Source organism: Prinia subflava, chromosome 14 (assembly GCF_021018805.1).
Source record: "Prinia subflava isolate CZ2003 ecotype Zambia chromosome 14, Cam_Psub_1.2, whole genome shotgun sequence".
Classification (NCBI taxonomy): domain Eukaryota; kingdom Metazoa; phylum Chordata; class Aves; order Passeriformes; family Cisticolidae; genus Prinia; species Prinia subflava.
The window spans coordinates 5,125,526-5,148,897 of record NC_086260.1 but is presented as its reverse complement, the minus strand read 5'-3'; the positions used below and the strand labels follow the sequence as shown (position 1 = coordinate 5,148,897).

Below are 23,372 nucleotides of genomic sequence, written 5' to 3'. Positions count from 1 at the left end.
TAATGACAAAGCCCATAGCTGTGACAAGGAATTAAATCTTAATTGTTTGAGCAATGGCATCAGGGAATATTGGCTGCTGTATGTCACATATTCATGATAATTCTCACTTTTTTATTGTTCCAGTGGGAGATATTTCCCCCCAGACTCATTTCCACCCTCTTTAATGGTGTCTTTTGTGTTGCTTTGTGATTTTTTTCTTTTGGTTGGTTGTGGGTGGGGTTTTTTTCATGAACACAACTGAAGGCAAAAATTGTTGCTGTCTGCCTGCTTTATCTTTTCAATGATTTTCCTACGAACCCTAGGCTATGGTATTGCACAGCAGTGTATTTCATCCATAACTACATTTCCTCATGTAGCACCTCTAGTCTGAGGATGTCTAAGCATGCTAAAATAGGTGTGTGGCAGCCACGCTGTGCCCCTGCACAATCCAGGGCATTTTAGAAGTAATAAACTGAAGTATAATTTAATATCATAGAGTGATTCCATTATGAGAGTCCACACTGCAGGGGACCACTAGCACAGAAACCTCTCAATTTGATAAGGTTTTTTTTTCCCCACCACTGTCTGTATTTATGATAAAGTGGAAGCAAATACGTGGGTTTGCAAATCAGCTGTTTGGTCAGTCCCCTGGTGTAATGCAAGAGCTGAGATTTGCTCTGCAGCTGAGGCCAAGGCAGAGTGAGAACATTTTAAAGTGCTATTTTCAGGGTAGCACCTGCACATAAAGAGACCAGAAGTGCAACACTGCAGAGCTGATCTGGCCTCTTGCATTTTCCCTTGGCACCAGCCAAAGCTTCCTTTCCAAAAGAGGTGCTGGGCTATGCCAGGATGTGCACTGGGACAGACCTGGGTGTGTGGAAACATTTCAGAGCCAGGAGATCCCCTGAGCTCCCAGCAGAGCTCCTGGCACAGAACCACCCTGGCACCTTTCCCACATCAGCCTGGGTGTGCCTGAGCATTGGGATTTGCTCTAACCAAAATAACACTGTGCACCTGAGGGGGGATTTGAGCCTTCAAACCAGCTCCTCCCTGTGCTCACGGGGTTTGAGTTCATAAAAGCTCCCAGTAGGGAGGAAGGGCACTGAGAGGGAGAGAAGGGTGCTGGGGTTTGTTGCCCCTTTGAAGCTGGGGAAGCAGCCAAAAAGTCTTAGAGAAAAAATATAAAATAAATAATAAAAAAAGGCAGTCAAAGGTAGAGGAAAACAAACAAGAACTAAACCTGTCTCTGACTTCAGATCTGTTTTTTGCTTGTTTTGTTTTGCTAAGGTGAGTCTTTGGGAAATAGAATTTTTTGGGTTGTGGAGCGCTTTACTCATGTTCATGGTTTGGGCTTTGAGCTTTTGTGGCTTATTGGGGGAATTTTTGCTTCTGACAGTGGTGGGGACTGGAAAAGAGTTGATGTATTTTTGAGCTTTGGTCTGTGTTATAACTTTTTGTATGGATTTGTCTGCTTTTCCTGCAGTTGTCCCTGTGCCAGGAGAAGGTGGAGGCTGGCTGGGCTGGGCAAGTCTGCCATGGAGGGGAGAGAGGGGCCACCAAGCTGGGACTGACTTGCTGCAATGTTTTAGGGGGAAATTTGTTCCTAGATAGTCTTGTTTCTATGCTGATAGCTGAAATATGTCAAATTTGAGAGAGGAGGCTTCTTTTAACTGCTGTTGAAGCCTTTATTGTTATTATTATTATTATTATTATTACTTCAGGATAATGACAGAATCTCAGAATGGCAGGGCTTGGAAGACTATCTAGTCCAACCCTGCTTCTAAAGCTACTGAAATAATAATGGAGACCTATTTTTATTAAGTTTAACTGAAATTTAGGAGCATAGTGAGTGTAGAGGGAGTGACTGTAACCCAATGACCATATCTGAGCTCACCATAGTGAATTTGCTTCCCAAAGTTTCTGAATGCCTTTTCTTTTCTTGGATTTATTTTATTTATGTTGTACATATTAAAGGCACTGGCACCTTCATGTAAAAGTTGACTTTTCAGCAGCAAAATTAGATGTTAAACCTGTGTTTGAGGACTGATGTTTGACATAATAAAGGTGATAGATCAAATACCCAATGTCCCCTCTGGCTATAAATGCAGAAATTTTCAGTTCATGCAGCCTCTGACCCATGATTTGTCCACAGTAGGTGGATCTTGCCTGTGATGTGGTTTCAGCTGGTCTGGAAAAGCAGCTGCAGCCTGACAGAAGTAATAGTTTGTTTTCAAACTGGGAATATTCCAACAGCATTTTATGTAATGGGTTCAAGCTGGCACTTTTAAGAATCAGCTGGAGGCACTGAGTTTGTGCTGGGACAAATTTGGGGCTCCATGAAAAGATTCTGGATTTTCAGATCAGGATGATCTCTCCAGCTAATGTACAGATAAAGGAGAATAGTATCACAAGAAACCATGAACTGCTATCAGTTCTTGGGCTGTTTTAACTTAGATTTCTTTGCTTTTTGGTATCTCTGAACTTAAACTAAATGGTCAACTCCTCTCCATTACATGAGGGTTTACCTGCCATGATATCCTGAGCACAGTCATGTTTTGCTGTTATAAAATATAAAACTATTTTTTAAATTTATTGCGTGATATATTGAAATATATTTTTTTGCATGATGAAAATTACTGCACAAACATCTTATTAATCCTTAGCAGGGGCTGATCTTGTCAGCTAATGGCAAGTTCTAGATAAGGGTTGAGACTTTTTGTGTGCGTTGTCCTACATACTTTAAAAATAACTAGGACTCAAACTTTTGTGATATAAACTTCCCTGACAAATATAGATGTGTTCTTTTTTCCTTCTCTCCCCTCTTAGGCTTTGGGAAACTGTAAAAAGCAGAATCACTGCCTCCCAAACACAGTAATTGTGAAGACCAGACATCCCTCTGACAAGGAGTAGCTGCAAGTTTAAGGTAGGCTGGGAGGAACAATTAAGAGGATCCTTCCTTTAGTATTCTATTCTCACTTCTCTGTGCTTTTGTCAACTTTCAGACTTGTTATTTAATTCCTTGTTGTCTTCCAGAAAAGCTACTTGTGCTCTTGTGGTTATTGTGGGGTTTTGTTTGGTTGGGTTTTTTGGTTGGTTTCTTTTTGTGGTTTATGCCATCCAACCCTGGTTGGATCTTCCATGTATACTCGAGGATGGTTGACAAAAACTGCTGCTTCTGCCAAGCAAGTTTGGTGTGGCTGAGGCAGCAGGGAGAGAGGCAGAGCAGTGATGTGCCATGAGATGAGAGGGTGGAGAGGAGCCACCAGCTGTGGGTGCCAAGAGCAGCAGGTGGAGCATCTCCTCTGGGTGTGCTGTGCTGCTGCCTTGGCTGATCCTCCATATCCCTGTGTCTGCATCTGTGCTGGAAGCAGAGCAAAATTCCCACCATCCTGTACCTGCAGTGGGGCAGAAACTGTCTGCACCAGCCCCTGGGCTCCTGTGGAAGAGGATTCCCTGTCCCTGTTGTTCAGCTTTGCTCTTTCAGGCCCTTGGTGTGTGTGGTCTTTGTGTTGGTCAGTGGAAGCTGTGGCCACAGCCGGACAAATCCTTAGTGTTTGTTCCCTTAATGAAAAATGTTGTGTCTTTCTAGCTAAGCTTTGCTTGTTTGCCTCCAGGGAAAACACTGCATCTTCTCTTGTCACTGGAAAAAGCTCTAGGAGAAGAAAACCTGACAGAACAGACAGAAGGATTTCCTGCTGTCATTGGAGACATGGGAAGGGCAAGGAAGGAAATAAATTCAGTTTGGTCATTGAGGTTGGATTAAATGTCCTGCAAGAGAGAGAGAGAAAAGTGGTGAGGACTGAGAAAAGGGAGTCTCAGGACAAGGAAGGTTTTCCTGGGAATATATCAAAACTTCTAGACGTGAAGTAGAGCAGCTGGCTGAGCACAGGGGGTGTGCATGCAGAACATCAAACACTGCTGCACTCATGCACTGCATGTGGGTTGTGAGTGTTTGTCTGGGCCAAGCTGTGTCCAGGGAGCTGGAAAACTTGTGCTGTCCTCCCTGTACCAAAGGAATCCTCTTTGTGCTTCCTCTTCCACAAGGAGAAAGGGAAACAACCAAGAGCAGGAAACACAGAGAGGCTCAGGGCTCTGGGAGAGGATTTCTTGGCTGATTTTACTCTGGGCTTGACAGCATTGCTGTTCAGGCAATCACATGCAGGCAGCTCCATCTCCACCTGCTCAGCTGCTGGTTATCCATGTGGGATGGTCCCAGTGGAGGGAAAACTCTGTGGGGAGGTGAGGGGACCAAGCAGAACTGCCAGGTTTTTGCAAAAGCTTCCACAAATGCTGTGAAGCCAGGATGAGTGCCAGAAATGTGGCTTTTGGTGGAACTGAGGTAAAACCTGCTGTGAGACTACCCTTGGCTCACCTGGGTAGGGACATTTAGGCAGGGAGGAGCTGCAGTGAGCAGTGCCTGTCACCAAGGCGGGGTCTGGGATGAGGGAAGGAGCTTTGTAGGGTGGGTGGAAGCAGCTGGGAGGGTGGAGAATGCAATCTGTGAAAAGCAAAGCTCCATTGTCCCAGGAGCGCCAGAACCGAGGAGCTTTGCATTTCCAAGGTGGTGAGCCTTCTCCAGACCCTGTGAAATATGAGCCTGGGATGTGTCTTGTTAAAAAAAACCCTCTTCGTGGGGAAAAGGCAAGTGTGGGGGAAGAGGAGAGAGAGGCAGAGGAGGCAGAATGCAGAAAGCAGAGGCCAGAGGCCCCTGTTTGGGTGCAAGCACCAATCTGCCGTCTGCCTGAGCCTGCCTGAGTTGCATATGCTCTCCTTTTCTGTGTGCCCAGAAAATTGTGATAAATAGAGGTCCAGCCAGGGAAGAGCATTTATTTTTATTTGCCTATTTTTGTCATTCACTTGGCATCTCTAGATGAATAGTGGAGGCAGGAGGGAAAGGCTGTTCTCCTCGTGCGTGCAGCCCTGGGTGTGGGGCAGAGTCCCAAGGGCAGCTGGATTCCTGCTGACCCCTTCCAAGCTACCCTCACTTGGAAATATCATCCTGTGTAATGGTCTGCTTGTGCCAGCAACCCCGTGGGGTCTTTCAGTCCCCCAGAGCTGTGGGTGGGCAGTTTCCATTCTGTCCAACTGGGAGAGCTCAGGTGCTGCTCTCTGTCCTGCTCTGTGTCCCATCAGGTGTCAGGGTGGGGTGGAAGCAGCTCCTCCTGACACTTCCCATCCCAGCAGCCAGACACAGGCCACAATAATCCAGAGGGTGTTCATGGCTTCATCGTGCCCCAGCACTGCCAGGAGCTTCCATTCCACAGGGCAACACCTTTTATCCCATCTCCCTTTTGTCTAGAGACAAATTGCTTTCAGCCTTCCCTTTAAATGAGAAAACATTTTGAAACGTGCAGACTGCTCACTCATGCCTTTTTTCCCCTCCTTTTTTTTTCCCTTTCCAGTGTGTTGGTGTCAGTGGCCTTGCATTCAACATGGGCCCAGGGGTGCTTGTAAAGCATCACCCCCTCCCTGTCAAAGCCAGGTGAGGAGGCTGAAGGAAAGCCCCAAAGCATCAGGTGAATACGACACTGTGCTTAGCAAAGAGGGCAAGAGGAAAATGTTTGATGTCTTGTTGGTCCACTGGAAGTTAAAATTGGCAGCAAAGACATCAAAGCAGGTGTGAGGATGCTTCTGCAAGGTTTGCCAAGGACTCCTGTGCTCCTGTCTGATGCTGGGAGCCAGGGCAGGGGAGAGGCTGCAGGCACAGCCTGTTTAATATTCTCTCTGTCCCTCTGATCTCCCCCCTACCCTGCAGAAGCAACATGTCCCCTGTTTCTGCAGAGCTTGTCCTGAGCAGGAGCAGCATCTGTCAGGGGTTATGGTGGCATTAGCCTCATGGAGCTGGGAGTTAGCAGTGCTTGGCAGAGTGACAGTTCTGCTGTACCTTACATAAATCTGTATCTTGCATAAATCTGTCTCTGCCTACTCTGCCAAGGTGTGTGGTCACAATTTGTCTGATTCTTTTTGCTGTCCACAAGGCTTTTGAGTTTCTTAGAGGATTATATTTGATTGAGACCCTTCTCCTCCATCTTTCTTCACACCTCCCCACTCCATGAAGCGCAGTCCCTTTCTCTTATATCTTTCCCACCAACTCCTAAAAGGGAAGTATCTTAAATAAGGGTTTATTTTCAATTAAGTTCCCATCACCTGCCCCTCACAGGGGCTGCGGAAATCTCCCTGAATTCCTATGGAATTGAATTCCTTGAGCCTCCCTGTGGCTTTGGCAGCAAACCCCAGCATCCTCCTCCTGCTCTGGGCTGATCCCAGGTAGCTACAAGGTACCAACCTTGTTCATCAGTACTCCATGGTATTTTCTTGCCTCTCATCTGCTTTTTTTTGAACTTTCTAGACCCTTTTGAGGCCAGAAAGTAATAACTACCTCAGTCCTTCACCGTCTGTCATGTCTAAGGAAATTCTTTAGGCAAACAAAACCCTTATTAAACATATCATTATACCCCCAATCATAATTGCTCCACGTGTTTTCAAACAAAGCACCTGAAAAGAAAATGTTGACCCCTTGAAAACATCTCTGGTCACGTGAGGCTTGGCCTGAGCCACTCCTTTGTCCCCAGCCCTGCTCAGGGTCCTGCTGTGGTGACCTGTGGGGAGGGTCCATGGCCAGGGGTCTCCTGTGTCACTTTGTCACACCCACTGCCACCTCACTGTGTTAAGGCTGTACTCAAGACCTGCTCTGGGCATTGTGGACATAAATGTGTGACCAGTAGAACATTTCTGTTGGTCTGCAGGGCTGAGTACTCGGTGTGTGTTGCCCAGGAAAGCACAGCAGCTCCAAAGGAGTGTGTGATCTGTCAGGTAATCCCACTGCACCTCCAGTGGGTCTCCTCTGAGCTAGATGTCCTCAGTGCTGGGATGGAGGTGCTTGAGTGTGAGGGTGCTTAGTGCTGGTGTTATTTATGGTTGGTTGGTGTCCTGTGCAGGTGAGCAGTGGAGGTGGCACGCTCTTCTTCCCCAGGTTATGCAGGGGAGAAAAAAATAATCCCCCATTGTGTCATACCACACATCCTGAGCTCTTAAAATGGGAGTTTCTGTGTTGTCTCCAAGCCTTTTGTCTTTTGTAGGCAGACATAAGAGCTGTAATACCGAGTGAATGGTATGTACTCGGTCTATACAATGGCTCTTTAAAAAAAATATAATTACATATGGTACAAGAGGGAGAGGAAACCACTCCATTCCTGTAAATGGCCACTTAAGACATGGAGAATAAATAACTCCAATAAATAATCTGGCATAGCTGAGCTTTAGCATTTGGGAGTAAATCAGAGCTCTTTCCCCATTGTCTGCAGAGATGCCTCGGAAATGCAGTTGGGAGGAGAGATCCCACTCAGAGTTGTGGCAAGGTGTTGGAAAGCCCCTGGGAGTGTTCAGGAACCTCCTGCTCTCCTGTGGGTCTCATTACACTTTCCCTGCACCACCCTTCCCTGTTGGCAGGCATGTGCAAGGGAAGAGACTCCCTTTAGGTCTCTCTCTCCTCTCGTAAGTGCCAGAACAACGCTGGGGTGTCAAGGCTGTGTTGGCAGAACCAGAACATCCGCTGCCCATCCTCTGCCTGCCCATCCTCTCCCTGCCATCCCCTCCTGCCTATTCCTTCTGCCTTCTCCCTGTCCGTCCCCATCCTCCTGCCCATTCCCACCTGCCCATCCCCACCTAAGATCCCTCCTGCCCCTCCTTCCCTGTTATCCCCTCCTGCCCATCCTTCCCTGCCATCCCTCCTGCCCATTCCCACCTGCCTGCTCATCCCGATATAAGATCCCTCCTGCCCATCTCTCCCTGCCATCCCCTCCTGCCTATCCCTTCTGCCTCCTCCCTGTCTGTCCCCATCCTCCTGCCCATCCTTCCCTGTTATCCCCTCCTGCCCATCCCTTCTGCCTCCTCCCTGTCCATCCCCATCCTCCTGCCCATCCCTCCCTGTTATCCCCTCCTGCCCATCCCTACCTACCTGCCCATCTCTCCTGCCTCCTCCCTGCCCATCCCCACCTAAGATCCCTCCCTGCCATCCCCTCCTGCCTCCTCCCTGCCCATCCCTCCCTGCCATCCCCTCCTGCTCCCGCAGCCGGAGCGGCCGCTCCCCTGCGCCGTGCGGGCTCTGCTGCCGCTATTTAACTGCGGCTGCGGTGCGGGGCTGCCGAGGCAGGGCTGTGTGGCTTTAAGGCACATGTGATGCTCTCCCGAGCGGGGATGTGCTGAAATCGGCTCCGGGAGCAGCGCTCGCTCCGACCGCCGCCGCCTCTGTGGCCGAGCCCGGGCTGCTCGGAGCGCCCTGCGAGCCGCGCAGCATCGCAGCATCACTTCGGAACGCTCCTCGAGCACAACGGGGATGCTAGGGAATGATTTAAAGGTGAAAATGAGAAGGTTTCCACCCCTCAAACCTCGGCCACTTTTCTGACGGCGGTCTGAGAGATCGGATGTCTTCTCTACTCTGGAAACAGGATTTGTAAAGGAAAAGAGATTTTTTTTTTCCCGCCCCCCCTCCCCGACTTTTAATCCTGATAAAGAAGATTATTGGGAAGCTATAAAAGAAATCCCTTATTGTGATACAGATGGATTTAAAAAAGTATTAGAGCTTTCCGATGAACACTACTAGAGTGCTCTGCTCTTGGTTGGATTACTCAGGTAAGGACCTTCCTCAGGATTTAAGATTCAGAAAGCAGATCTGGAACTCATCAGATAATAAAATATTGGAAAATATTCACTGCTGTGTTTCTAGACTAATGTTAAGATGATCTCTGGGCAAAATTGTGTGTGTGACAGTTTGCTGACGAACGAATGCTTTAAGAAATGTTAGCAGGAAATGCTGGGTTTGAGCAAAGGTAGTTTGAAATAGTGCAGTTTGAGAGAGGTTTTTGTATTTTAAAAAGCCCACAAAAACTAATAATAAAGCCCGAGTGGGTAAAGTAAGCTGCTGCCCATGTGTTGAGAACATGATGCCGGGGAGGAAAGACACGGGAGCGTTTAGCAGGTCGTGGGAGTTTTGCTCTTTGACTGGAATTTTTAAAGTTCAGTTTAAATAACCTGAATACCTGGAATTCCCCTGCGTGAGACTCACCTCTCCCTTTGCCTTGTGGCATAAAAAGCACGGGAGCACCAATTATGACAAGAAGGTGTTAATTCCTGGAAGCCTCCCGGGAGCTCCCTGATCTGAGGAGATGGAATCTATTTTGCAAGATAAATGGGTCTAAAAAGAGAGGAGAAAAAGTGCTTTGTGTACTGCAAAGCAAACAGTTGGAAATGAAATTAATTATACGCCAAGCAGTGCATCAAGCACTCAGTACAGAGAAAGGAAGAGCCTCATGCTGATCAAAATAATGTTTTGGTATTCTCTATTAATTATGCTTGTCAGTTTATGTGGTTCATTTCAACTAATTAGACTTAAAAAGCTTCCCAAAGACTCAGCTGCTTTAAAATCAGGGCGAAAAAAGGATTTATATGCATGTATTTTATTGCTACAGCATTTCACTATTTTAATATTGTTCATCTTCCTACCGTAGAAATCCCCTGATATTGCATGCAGATTTTTTATTATTATTTTTTTTTGTAAAGACACGATTTTTTTTCCATGTGAGAGATTTAATCTTCCAAAGTCTTTCTTGCTCTGTGGAAATGATGTTGAGCTGATTGGATTATTAGCTAGAGAGCAGCATCCCGTCATTGGCTGGGCGAGGAGAGTGCCTGAAGTTTGATTAATTTGGCCATCTGAAATGCAGCAGAAGGTGCTGTGAGGGGAGCTGGACGATGTGGAGCGTAGCTGAGCCTTGCAAACCTCACAGACACCAAGAAAGATCTGCTGAAGTTCACAAGTCAGAGGGAAATTCAGCCAGTGAATGAGCACAAGTGTGAAATAACACAATTGTCTACACTGGATGGCCAAGTGCACCAGCAGACAAAGAAATTGCCCTCTCCCTCTGCAAAGGGAGTATTTTTTAAATTTTTGACACAATCTGCATTGTGAAAACATCAGATCTTCTCTAGAACACATCTAAAATTCAGTCTGGCCATACTCCAGTCCTTGTACACCCACAGGTCAAACAAAAGGAAGCTGATTTCACCTGGGGAACAGAACATAATTCTGAGAAACAATTACTTTGTTTGGTAGACAGAAACGTGATTAATAATTAATGCTTGCAAAAGCTAAAAAACCAACCAATGTACTGTTACCTTCTGGGTCAGTAATAGCCTTTTTAGTTTTGGGGATGGAATATTTTGGCAATGTGTCTAGGATATCTGAGGATGTTTTATGCCTTTCTGCAATATGTTTAAAGCAGCTTTGATACTGTCTGGACATCATGTTGGTTTTTTTCTGGCTGGTATTGTGATTTTTTTTTAAATTTGGTTTATATTTTTATCTCCTCTGTAAATTCAGCTATGGATCAGTGTGAGAATATTTTCCAGCTTCTATTTATATTGTGTTTTTTTTAGTCCTCAGATTATTACAGTTTGATTTTTACCACTGAATTATTAAAGTTACCCAGGCTCCTGTGTTGATGTCTCTTTACCTGAGCTGTCCTTTTTGGGCATGACCTTTGTTGTACAACAATTGCATCCTGCAGGGGGAAATAATAATCCAGAGACATTTAGCAAAAGGAGTGAAAAAGAAAGAAACATTAAAAACACTGTTGTAATGGAAGCTGGCCACAAGGCATTGGATAATAACGTGTGTCTAATATTTTGTTTAGAGAATGGCAGTGGTCTCTGCAATGTCCTGGGTCCTGTATTTGTGGATAAGTGCCTGTGCAATGCTGCTCTGTCAGGGGTCCCTCCATCACACTTTCCAGCAGCATCACCTGCACAGACCAGGTAGGACTGAGTTCAGCCCATGCTCGTGTCTGTCTCGGTAAATGACTGACTAATCAAAATTCTTTTTATTATTTAAGTTTTCTGACTTGTTTGCCTTTGTATTGCACAGCATCTGTTTTTTGGTGAGTCTAGTGTGTGTTGTGCTTTGCCAGTTGAGTGTGGGAATAGTCATCCTTTAATTTCGTTTTCTAACAATTTCCCAACATAAGAATCCCCTTGTGGGTAGGGTTCAGTTTCTGTGTCCTTCTCTCTCCCCTTCTCCCCCTTTGGTGAAGTTCTGGAATTTCTGTAGAGCCTGGACGCTGTGACAGCACAGCTTTGTGGGAGTTTGTACTTTTCTGACCCAAACTGGCTTCAGGTTTGTTCCTTAAAGCCCCAGCACCAAACCTCCCTCAGCCAGGGGTGTGTGCTGGAGCTCAGGATTTGCCTCACCTTAGAGGAGGCACACTGGACTGCTGGGTCTGCAGGCACAGCACAGCAGTGGTTTTATTGTGTTTTTATTAATAGAAATGGATCACATAACTCCTTCAGCTGCTAATTGCACTTTGAAGAATGTGCTGTGCTAAAAAAATTGAGGTGGTGGCATTTTCTAGCACAGTATTTTCATCTGGTTAAAATTAGATGGGTAAAGAATGTCACTTAACCAATTTTGAATCCAAAGAAAAAGTGGGTGAGGCTTTACGAGTTGCAGAAATGAAAGATGGAAAGTGTTAACTCACGTTGTTGAGTCATTTTACAATGTGGCAATTAATATTTTAATGTTTTCTGATCCAATGGTATCCCTTCAAAGACAGATGGTCTTGAACACAGGTCTTCAGCAACTTTAAAATTCAAAGTTTTCCCAAGTACCTTTCTTGCCCAGAAGTCAGTATTGGCATTGTCTTGGTTTGTTGTGATAAAACATAAATGTTATAAAAGAATAGACCAAAATCCTTGCTAGGCCAGGTCTCAGTGCCCATGTTAGAGCATCAGATTAACTCAGGGTGTTACCTTTGGCACTGGAAATTTGGGAGTGCTTGAAGTTTGAGGGGTGAGGGACTTACTTGAGGCTTGCAGAGATTTATTATAATGCAATTATCAGTAATGCTGCTGGTTATTTGAGTGTGTCCCTAGTGAAGGAAAAAGGAAAAAACAGCTCAGCTAAACAGATATGTAAAAGGAAAATACAATATCATTTTATGGAATCAGTTGAAGCAAGTGACATTATGAGAAAAAATGAGAGCTGGGCAGATCCAGAGCTGTGCAACATTTGCCTAAGCTTGAAAAATCACCTTTTTTATGAAGCAAGAACAGCAAGGCACCGAATGCATACCAAATGTTGGGGAAATGTGAAGAAATGACAAAATCTTTCACTCAGAGATGTGCTACAGATAGAGTGAAGGTTTTACAGCTGCCTCATCACCTACTTAGAGGTAGCCAAGCTTTCCCTCCTGCGAGCCTGGCTCAGGCAGCTCCTCTGCACCCTACACCAACAAGATTGATGGTGTGCTGATCCCAGGCAGCCAATTTCAGTCTCTCAAGAAATAATCCACTACATTGACAGATGAGTGGAATTTGACATGATGTTCACCTCAAATTCAGATTGTGCTGCACCTGGGAAGCACCAGCCTGTGAGTGTCCTTTAGGGAAACTCTTAGATATTTTGGACAATTTCTGCTGTCACAACAGAAAATCAAGACAGTGGGGTTTTTTTTTATAAGGCTATGAATTTGCAGTCTGCCAAGTGAATGTGAAAGGTTGTACATAAAAGGGATGGAAATATGTTAACTAGCAAACTGAGTGATTTTAATGTATTCAACTGCAGTCCCTGAGCACACCCTATTTTTCATATTTATATTATTAGGAATGCGTAGTTTACTTTTAGTTAGAAACTGTGTAAGTAAGATTAAAATGTTCAGGCAAATAAAAGTGAATAAAAAATGGATGCAGATGAGCCAAAGCATAATTTCAGTAATTTAATATTTGGTATATGAAATTTCAACTTATTGAATCATGACAAATAGGGCTGTAATCAATAGCATGCTCAGCATAGCTTTTCTTTCAGTTTGTAATCTTCCATAGATAATGAGCTGCTCTAAAATAAGAGAATTTCAGCAGTTCATCTCCATCATGGGGCCACTTTGGTACAAGATAATTAAAAAGGCAGGTTCCACCCCATCTTGTGCTTCCCATGCTTGATGAAGAGAAGAGTCTCACTGAGCACAGGAAGGTGCAGGTAAAAGATAAAATCCTCTTGGAGTGTATTTAGCATAATAAACTTGAACTGAACACAGTGGATTAGCACAGTGAATATATCCATCTGGACCACAGCAGTTAATCCAGTTTTGAAACCCTGGAAATCAAGGGCAATATATTAAAAGGTTAGTTTATCATCAGAGATTTCTGAGCTTGATCTTTTTTTTCCTCTCAGAACCTTTCTTAACCAAGTATCTGAATGAGCTGAAATAGATTTTTACACACTGTGCAGTCACAGAAGCTTAAACCCTCTTTCCAATGCAGAATAATTTTTCATTTTTATAATTCAGTACTTCTTTATTCAGTTAGATGACTTAGCAGAAGGTATGAACCTGGAAACAAGTGTGATAAACTGCTCTACATGACAGTATTTATGATTGACTGTAGCTTTATTTTCTGTGAAGTGTTGGCAGGTGGGCACAGGTAGTAAGGCTGTAGTAAATACTGCTTGCTTGTAAGAGGAATGATGCTGTATTATTTGTGCCTGTTCATTAATTCTTTCTTGTCTCGTTAACACAGTGAGAAGTTTTGAGTGCTCTTTAGTGCCCTTAGGTATTGGTGCCTGTTCCTTTTGACTTGGATAGGTGAGGAGGAGACCTGGGAGTAAATCTGCAGAACCCCACTGCAGTGTAATTCCCCTTGGGCAACACTCCTGGCTTTTTCTGCAGGGCTTTTTATGACTACATTTCATTTTCACAAAAATCATGTTAGGCAACGGATGTGTGAAAGCATTCACAGGAAATAACTTTATGTGGAAACAAATCTCCATCTTCTTTGCAGGCTTGTCCTTTCTGTGTGATTTAAGAAGAAGCAGTGGTAATGAAAAGAATTCCACGCTGGTTGTTTCAGTCTCTGAGATACACACAGTTGTAGGGCTGCTCAATTGGCCTCAGGGGTCAGAGTGGACATGTGATTTGCAGAGTTATCTGAGTGCCTGTGATAGCTCATTGATCATCTGATTGACAGGATTGACCCTCCCAGCAGCAGGAAGTAGATGCTGGGGTTTGGTGACACAACAAGATATTAGCAAAGTACAGGATTCAGGTTAAAAAGAAAAAAAAAATTAAAAAGCAGCTATCACCCTTTCAATCATGCAACTCTTTACAAAATTGTGACTTTGTTCCATAAGAAGGTGTTGGATCTGTCAGCTAATCACAGGTGACAACACTGGCCATGTGTTACTTGGAAGGACAAAGGGTTCACCTGTGAGTCTGTGCAAATGAATTAGGTACACATCAAGTTAGTCTTGTGTGCAGTGTAAAGATGTAAGGCAGGCACAAGCAGAAAAAAGTACCCACTGTAGCACTGCTGACATTTGCAAATATGTTAATTAAAAATAGGCCTGTTCGGAGGAAGAAATCATGGGCTGAATCAAGGCTGGAATTTTACGATGCTAAACACGAAGTACCTTTTATTGTGACAGTAGTTAATGATGTGCCTATTAAAAATCTTCTCAAGAAGTGATTCTCTGTACTACGTATTACGAGATGGAAAAATCAGTCTCAGAGCAATTCTGCACCAACTAACAAGGAACATCAACCTAAGGATGCTCTGAGCATGTTTCTCAGTAGACAGCATTTTGCAGAAACTGTGGTCTGTGGCTGTGAGCGAAAAATGTCTTAGTTCTGATCTTGGCCTTCCCACTGATTTTTTATAGCCTTGGGATAAACTGCATATTTTCACATTTCAAAAGGTCTCCTATTTTCATATGCCCTGTATATATGGCTATTCTCTTCAAAACAGGCAGGGGTTTGAATGTAATTCCTCAGGAAAGTGTAAATAAAATGTGTCTCTAATTTATAAACAATTGATAGGTGAGTTCAGCAGGATTTTTGCTCTTGGTGTTGAAAGAAGTGAGTGTGGCACTAGGTAGTTAATATATAAAGGTTTCTGTGATTAGGAGGAATTGTTTCATTAATCACATGGTGTGAATGCAAACTGTTGCCTTCAGTATACAATGTTCAAATTGCCATGCAGCCAGCCACCTATGAAAGGTGACAGCTATTGTTTCTTGCTGTGTTAATTAAAATGAGCAAATTTTTAAGTTCTAAATGATTTGATTTTCGTTTACACCAGCAAATGCACTGGAAGCACCACAGTGCCCTGGTTTGTTCACAATCAGAAAATCCTGCTCCAGTCACCCACTGGAAAGATCTCCCCTGTGATACTTTTGTTTTACACACCTGGCCTTCAGAGGCAGCTCCTGAAAATGTGAAATTACCAACTGCTAAGTGAAGAAATCCAGGTTGTAAGTACCCACTGTGCTCCTGGTCACACACAAAATACATGTGGATGTGTGTGGACACGTACTTTGTTTAGGAAGAGAACTGATGTGACAAAATCAACGCTTAAGCATGAGGTAGGGTTTCTAGCAGCATGATGGCAATGAACTGCCTGCTGTGCTTGTGTGATGTGCTTGTTTACAGCAGCAGACTCCATAAGAAGTAATGCACCCTGTGATTTTGATTTTTTGATTTTTTTTTTCTCAAAAATCAAACCTCCCAAACAAACCCAGCATGGCTCCAGGGTGTGCTTGCAGATAGGGGTAGCCATGGGGGATTTTGGGGTCTGTGAGCTGTTGCCTGAGGCACAGAGAAGTAAAGGGGAAGGGATAGGTTGGCACTGCCAGGGATCAGGCAGTCCTCAGTGGCAGGAGGAGAAGGGCAGCTGGGATCCTCACAGCTTGCTGCAGGTGGAGGGAAGATGTCAGAATACAGGACCAGTCAGAATACAGGATCAGCAGGTTGGCAGAGACCTCCAAGATCGAGTCCAACCCATGCCCTAACACCTCCAATAAACCATGGCACCCAGTGCCACATCCAGTCTTTCCTTAAACACATCATTATAAACACACTGTGGTGCAGACACAGAGCTGAATGTGCTGCCTTGTTCCTTCTGGTCCAGGGAGATGGAGCAGCCTGAGGGGCAGCTCGAGGGACTGTGCAGGGCACCATGGCCAGGATGTGCCCTGGGCAGCCCAGGGAGGGTCCCCAGGAGCTGCTGGAAGTGTGGGGGGAAGGAGGTGCCCTCTCCCTGTACCCCTTGTGCCAATCAGGATGGCAGAGTGCTCCCACAGGGACACTGGGGTGATGCCTCCTGCCTGGCTCCTTTGCACTCACCCTCTGTGCTCTGTCCCTGTTGGACATGAAATAAAGATACTTGACTCCAGTCAGCAGGAAGAAGAGACTCAGTAGACTTTATTTACAATTCATTCAGCCTTTTTTATAACATGCTGGGCTAAAAAGACACATTATTGGTGCATAGGATGGACACCTCTCTCCATTGCAGTAGCACAAACAACACCTGGGAGAGAGGTTGTTATGCGAAAGGAATCCTGTTTACCCAGAAATGTTATGGGAAGAATAGTTAAATAACTATTTAACTATTAACTATTTAACACAAAGCTGCCTGGGAAAGGAGAAACTGCTGAAAAGTTTCCCTTGGGAAAGCCAGCAATCCCCAGGTTTCAGAAACCTTGGGTCCTCAGTGCTCTGCCCTTCCCCCTGGCCATGCCCCTGTCCCCATCCTTGCTCTCCCCAGCTCTCTCTCAGGCAGGTTTTGGGAAGCAAATCCCTCCTGCCCTGGCACCAAGAATCTCCTCTTGCTGTGCCCCAGCAGCACCTCCTGCCCATGCTGAGCTCCCTGTTCAAGAGCAGCCTTGGGGCCCTGGTGAGTCACGCAGGGTCCTTGCAGGGCACTCCACTGTTTGCAGCTCCCTGTCAGGGCCTTAAAGGCTGTGAGAATTCATTCTGTGCTGGTGAAGCCCCAAGGAAAATTTGGCACCTACGAATATAAACCCCAAAGGCAGACTACATTGCTGTGCACTGAAGTATTTCTGCTGATAACATCAGAAACATGCCTTTAATGATTAGCCTGCTTTAGTCCAAGGCTCATTTATATTTTAAAAAGTAATATTCAAGTGCATTGCTTCATAAGATTGATGTGTTTTCCCCTATAAGTTTGATATTATTTTATCCTGCACTGTCTATAATCTTTGTATTTCCTTCTGAATGCTTTTCTTGCCACTCTGTGAAACCAACCTTTGCTGTGAGCAAGATTTTTTCTTTTTTCCTAGTAGAACTTGGCATTTTTTGCTGTTTTCAGACGCCCTGTGCATGACAGTTTTCTCCAGCTGAACTTTTTCCTTTGCATGGGAGTGATGCTGGAGCTTTCTGTTCATCGTGCCCTGGGTAGGGACCACGAGGGCTGCAGCACAGTTGGAATCTGAATTTATGAGACTCAGGCAGTGATGCACAATGGGGACTCGGGGGTGTAAATTAAGCTGAATGAAGTTACAAAGCCCAATGTTTCTGTGACTCATATTTCCACGCTCTGTTTAGATTGTTTTTTGACATCTCCCTCTTGCCTCCTGCATTTCTTTTGTATAAGTTTGCCCCTTTTCCTTCACAGTGGGTAAAGAAAGCAGTCCTGCCCTTCTTGAAAGGTCACCTCAGTGAGAGCAGCGTGCAGGATCACTGTTGCTATCATGATAATCAATATCTGTGTCCTACCATTCCATTGTAATCCTTATTTTGAGAGAACAGCTTGGCTTGGGGACTGAACTGATGGCAGGAATGGAAAATTTTACTGGTTTTTGGATGTGAAAGTGATTCCTTGAGAATCAGCAGGTGGGGTACAGTGCATAAGCAGTCTGTTGTCTGGGGTGGGTGCCCTCGTTGTGGTGCAGTGTCTCTGAATTCCAGGGAATAACCTGCTCTCCATGAGCAGCTCCCACCCAGCCACAAGTGCTGGGACATTTTTGGAATTGGGCGCAAATATTTCTGCCATGAACGGTTAAGTTTTATTTGTATACCACGTACCTTAACTCTTACTAAATGAATAGGCAGCTAAAAACCAGCTTAAACAGTGATCCTTGTGTCTTGATTACCAGGAGAGCTGTTGGTTCAGATTAAAGGATGTTTTTAATCCATCCTCAAGCATGATCCAAAGATCCTACTGGATTAATTTAGTTTTCTGTAGCTGACAAATCTGAATCAAGAACCTTCATTTTGAAATTACCAAAACATAGTGAGCAAAATACACTGTCAATTAAACTGTGTGCAAGTGGAAGTTACATCTGTGGAGAACTTGATTAAATACCCTTATGAATGCACATATCAGTTTGTTGGAAAGTCAGAAACCTGATTTTTCTGTGTTGTAAATAATGTCAGCCACCAAAGGCTCTACAGATCAGCCTAGGTGCAGGCAAGAGCCTCAGGATCTAAACTGCACACCCTGATAAAACTTTATTTTTACTGTCCTCATTAATGCTCTCCAAAACTGCTGCTAAATATTTCTGGCAAGCAAGGCTTCAGTGCAATTGTACTGTGTTGTTCAGGATTTATTAATTATAATCTTTTCTTGCAGAGTCTATTTATATTTGATCATGACATTAATTGGTTGCCAAAACAAACTAGAGTTAATGGTGTTTAATTAAGTGGTTGAGAGCAAGCAAGGACATTTTATTTGGAAAATTGCTTTCATTGATTTATATGTTTGTTTCTTAAATGAACATGCAGAAATGAAGGGAACCTATTGGTTAGCACCTTTTTCCTAAGTGCTTCCCAGGAATCACAATAACACAGTGGTGACTTTGAACATGAACAAGAGTTTAAAAGTATCTGTAGTTCATATATTTGCCTATATAAACATATTAAAAAGTAAGTGTTCACATTCTGAATCATTCTGAATTTAAATAAAACCGAAAAACAGGCAGAAATAAGATCAAATAACACTAAAACTATCATAAGGTCATGTTCAGAACACTGTATTTTGAAAAAAACACATTTTAGAGAAGACCTCAGCTTCATTTCTAGATTGACTAAAGGTGCTGAGGATAAGGAAATACACTGAAATATGGTTGGATAGGTATTTCCTGTAATTATATTCATAAAAACCTCCATTATTTTATTTCTATTATGTAGTAATTCCTACGCTTTCTATCATGTGTTTAAAAATTGGCTAATTTTACAGTTCAGAAACCTTTGAACACCAGCCTATTTCATGTTTTAAAGCCAAAATTGGAACTGACTGGGAAATTCTGAGGACTTAATATTTGGGGGTTTCGTTTGTTTTTAAGAATCACTTTCCTAAGTTGAAACTTTTAAAAGTGGTTTGATATCTTTGTGCCTTCTTTATTTCTGCCTTGATATTCCTTTTTTTGGGGGAAAAAAAAAATGTGTGTAGGTATCAGCAGCTACCTAAAACAAGCTATCATCCTGATAAATCCTGTCTGGTGGAATAAATTGAGATCTGCCAGTGGCTGCCTCTTTCCCAAGAGGAATCAACAGAGAATTCAAATTCAGTACCAGGTGAACATGAGGAAGGAGCTGTGTGTCCTTCTGGCTGCTACCAGCTCTTCTTTTGGTTTGGAGCAGCACCGAAATTAAAGTAGGTCTGGTGTTTTCAGAATTTGCCCTTTTTAACACAAGGATACACTTTCCATTAAAGAGCAGAGATCTGGGGGAAAATCTTGCTTTAATCATAAACTCTCACGGCAAAGCTAACACAATTTACTGTGACTTTCATTAGCACAGTAAATTTCCTCTTTTTGGTTGCTGGCATGGAATGCTTTCAGGTTTGGGTGGTCAGCCAGCCAGAAGTCACTGCTGTGTTCAACAAAAGAACCCCAAGGGATGAGTTGACACTCCCAGAGGCTTTTGAATTATTAATTGTTTTCAGTGTGCTGGGGCAGGAGCTGACTGAGAATCACTGTGTCTAAGCCAGCTCCCACATCTGTAGTATAATTATTTCTTCAGCAATATCTTTTTGTGAAGCTTTAAAATGCAGCATTTTTTTCCCCTCCAGGTAATTACAAACTGTGTTTCCTCAGCTGAAATCACAGTGCTTTCTCCATTAAGTCAGCTGCCTGGGTGGTGTTTATCCTAACTTTGTTTTGAGTTTCTCCAACAAATAGATGACTCCTTTAGTTCTAATTTAGCTTCTCTTGGTATTTCTATTATCTCTTTCTAGTTGGCAGGCAAGGAAATCAGATGTGCATCAAATGAACCCATTTGTCATGGATTAGTGCATGCAAATGCCTTGATAACAGCAGTAGACAAAAGCTGTGAGTGTCTGACTTAGGAAGAGAAAATTAACAAGGCCAAAGCAGCACTGATAGCTGTCCCTAAATGAGATTATTCAATGCCTAAGAGCACGGCAACACTTCCGTGCCCTCCCTTGACATTTGTCCTCTACAGAAATCTTTATACATCAGGGAAATTCACAGTGAAGCTGGGAAGTGGGGAAGTGTCTGTGGCAGCTCCAGGCTTTCCCAAGTATGGACACATCAGGACCTTCCCTCTATCCATTAAAACCCATCTGTATCCCCAGCAGGGGGGGAGAATGGGACTCAAAGGTGGGCAAAAGTAGAGAAAAGACATTTCTGATCCTCCAGTCTTGTGTATCCCAATTTGCCACAGCACGCTGGGAGTCAGGAGAGCTGCCAGGCAGGACACACTGAGTGCTGCTGAAGCTGATTGTATCCTCCTCAGTGCCTTCTTTGGAAATATTTTGTATTTCCTTTTCTCCCCCAAGGGCAGGATTGGGTAATTGTTTAATGCTGATTCCTCCTGTTGATAACACAGTGAACTGAATGAGTTGAGTGGTTGTTAGATATTCATCTCTTGCTGGTCATGGTCACCCCAGTTCCATTATGAGCCTGGTTGGTCTCTTCTGAGTCCTGAGAGGGGAATGTGAGCTCGGGAGTTCCCCACTCAAAGGATGGAGGGAGGAAGAGCTGAAACAGAGTTGTAGGAAGAGGAATTTTGAGATGCCCTCACTGGGAGCAGGCTGTGGGCAATGAGCATCCAGGGCACATTGTATTTCTAACCCTCCAAAACCACTCCTGGGAGACCTCCAGACACAGGGGCTGTCATTTAGTGCAAGGTCCACAATGTAGGCAGACTACCAGCTGTTTTCTGTACATTTTTATCTTGTTTCAATCTTTATTTTCCCTCTCCCTTCCTCTAAATCAGTTTCCTTTATTTGCTCTAAATCTTCATTTTAATAATCTCCTATGGCCGTCACTTTTGGAAAAAGCCTTCTGAACTTCCTCCTCTTGGTTAATGCACCTTGATGTGGTGTTTGGGCAAGAAAATCCTGTTTGGTTTCATCCCAATTCAAACACCAGTGATATCTTAATAAACTGAATAGTTTCAAACAGGTCTATTTAGAAAGAATAAAAATGAAGCTATTTGGTAAAAATACTTGAAATGCTACAAAGAATTTCCTACTTCCTGATATTGGTGGGATGGATTAAGCAAGAAAAACTGGAAAAAATATAAAACATACTCTTTTCTACCCATAGGAAAAACTATTTTTGTTGATCAGAATCTTCCAGTGGGAAAGATTTCATGGTGGTTTCTGGTGTCTGCACACTGCAAGTCCCCCCTCTAAATCCTGCTCCTGGGTGAAATGAATTATTTCTTATATTCCTTTCTTGTTTTTCAGGCCATCAAAGGAAAAGGTGTAATCTGTAGTGTCTAGAGATGGAGGCAGGCTACCAAGTAGTATCAGATTTATACTGAAGTCCTTCTCTTGAGGGTTGTGTGTCTTTAGTGTGCTGCTCTCCAGATCTGAGGGGCTGTGCCCTTCAACAGGTGAGAAGAGATTATCCCTTAGTCCTGACAGAATCTGTGAATGAAAATTTGGAGGGGAAATTCATGCAGAGTTTACAATGCAAACCTGCTTTAAAAAGTAAACATAGTAAAATAAATTTCTCTGTATAACGCATTATATAAATTAGGATCTTGAGTTTCAGATGTCTCACTCTGAGATGTGTCCTGTCTGCTTTCCAAGTGCTTTAATGTCCAGATTTCACATAGGAGGCAGAGATATGAACAAAACTCAAATGTGCCTTTGTCAGGAGGGATTATTGCATATTTTGAAAGCACACATGGGTCTCAGAACCCCATTTGCTATAAAGGCAGCTGGTTTTACAGGGACTCTTTTCCTTTATGACCAGCCCAGGGACAGCCTGTGCAGCATCCAGCAGTGGAGCAGAGCAAACAGCTCTCCCCCAGGAGCACATTTCTGGGAGCTGGGATGGAAACAAGGGAGGTTTTGTCCCTCACAGCCTCCTCTGGTGGCTGCCAGGCACTGGCAACCAGTACCAGTATCCTACCAGTATCCTACCAGTATCCTACAGCTGGTACCCAGAGCAGGATGCCCTCCCTGCTGCTCTGTCCTTGGCATGGCTGGTGATGGATCAGGAGCTCTCAGCTCCCTCTTTTCATGGCATCAGGGGCTTTGCTCTAAGCCAGCTTCACGCTGCTTAAACTTCCACGGTGCTGCAGCTTTAATCGCTGAGACCGCCCCAGCTGAGAGGTGTGAAGAGCCCTCATGCTGCTGGGGCTCAATTGACAAATAAGCTGTGCTGTCTGGGGAGTGTTTCCCTGTCTGGGAAATGTTTCCCTGTCTGCGGAATGTTTCCCTGCCCAGGGAATGTCCAGGCTGAGCTGCAGACTGGCAGTGCCAGCTTTAATTCAAGTGTGGAGCTTCCCACTTTCTACTCAACTGCTTCCTTAAAGAGGTGAGAAGATTTGGCTGGCTTTAGGACAGGAAGGCTTCCTCTTTAAACATGTTTCTCACTTGAAACCTGCATTCCCCACCTGAGTTAAGTGCTGCTAAACTCCTAGCATTTCCGAGGATTCTGTATAACTCCGTGTATTTTTTGAAATGTGTCTGACTTGCAAATATTACCTGTCCACTCCTGCTCAACACTCAATTCTTGCTGTCCAGCTACGGCAAAATGGAAACTTGTGTCAAGATAAATGTCATCTTACGACGGGGAAAAAAATCACACTTTCTTTTGCTATAACTGGGGGAAAAAACCCAAACCTTAATCTCTTTATTGATTCTAAAACACAGATTACTCTGGGGGGTGCTCTAGAAGATCTGTCCCAAAAGAGGACAGTGCTCTGGGGGTCCTGGGTGGGGAGGAACCCGTGGGTGTTGTCTGGTGTGGGCACACACACCTGGTGGGGACAGGATGCTCTCAGGGTCCTGCATGTCCTTCCCCACTGATGGACATTTTTGGGCTGTTGAGGTTGACTGCAGAAGTTTTTCTTCTCATTTGCTGGAACCTAGAAAACCTCCAAGCTGGAGCAAGGTCTTCTCCACGATTTATCTCTGTTTTGGCAACACAAAAGCTCAGAGGTTCTATAGATTTTATAGATATTTATCAGCATTTTTGTTTCATGTCGGGACTGAGCACCAGCTGCTGCCAGGCTTGCAGAAAGTGTCTGAAGGCTCTCATTAGGCCTTGAGCATCAAACTAAGACCTGATTCCCTCTCTACTGATCAATTAATCTAAAATGTGCTTATTGAACCTCTCGTGGTGATAA

General features: G+C 44.1%; 1 protein-coding gene across 2 annotated transcripts in view; it reads left to right on the top strand.

Moving 5' to 3' along the window:
* Window positions 1-772: 772 nt before the first annotated feature.
* The window catches only part of TAFA1 (TAFA chemokine like family member 1), a 221,946-nt gene continuing 199,346 nt past the window's right edge, over window positions 773-23,372 (top strand). The window contains exons 1-3 of one of the 2 annotated variants that reach the window (XM_063411804.1): window positions 773-1,266; window positions 2,806-2,902; window positions 10,671-10,791. In XM_063411804.1, coding sequence (XP_063267874.1) covers window positions 10,674-10,791 — 118 coding nt within the window. In that variant the 5' untranslated portion in view covers window positions 773-1,266; window positions 2,806-2,902; window positions 10,671-10,673. Of the gene's footprint in view, window positions 1,267-2,805; window positions 2,903-8,057; window positions 8,611-10,670; window positions 10,792-23,372 lie in introns of those variants that run through there. The other variant, XM_063411805.1, reaches the window with a different exon arrangement.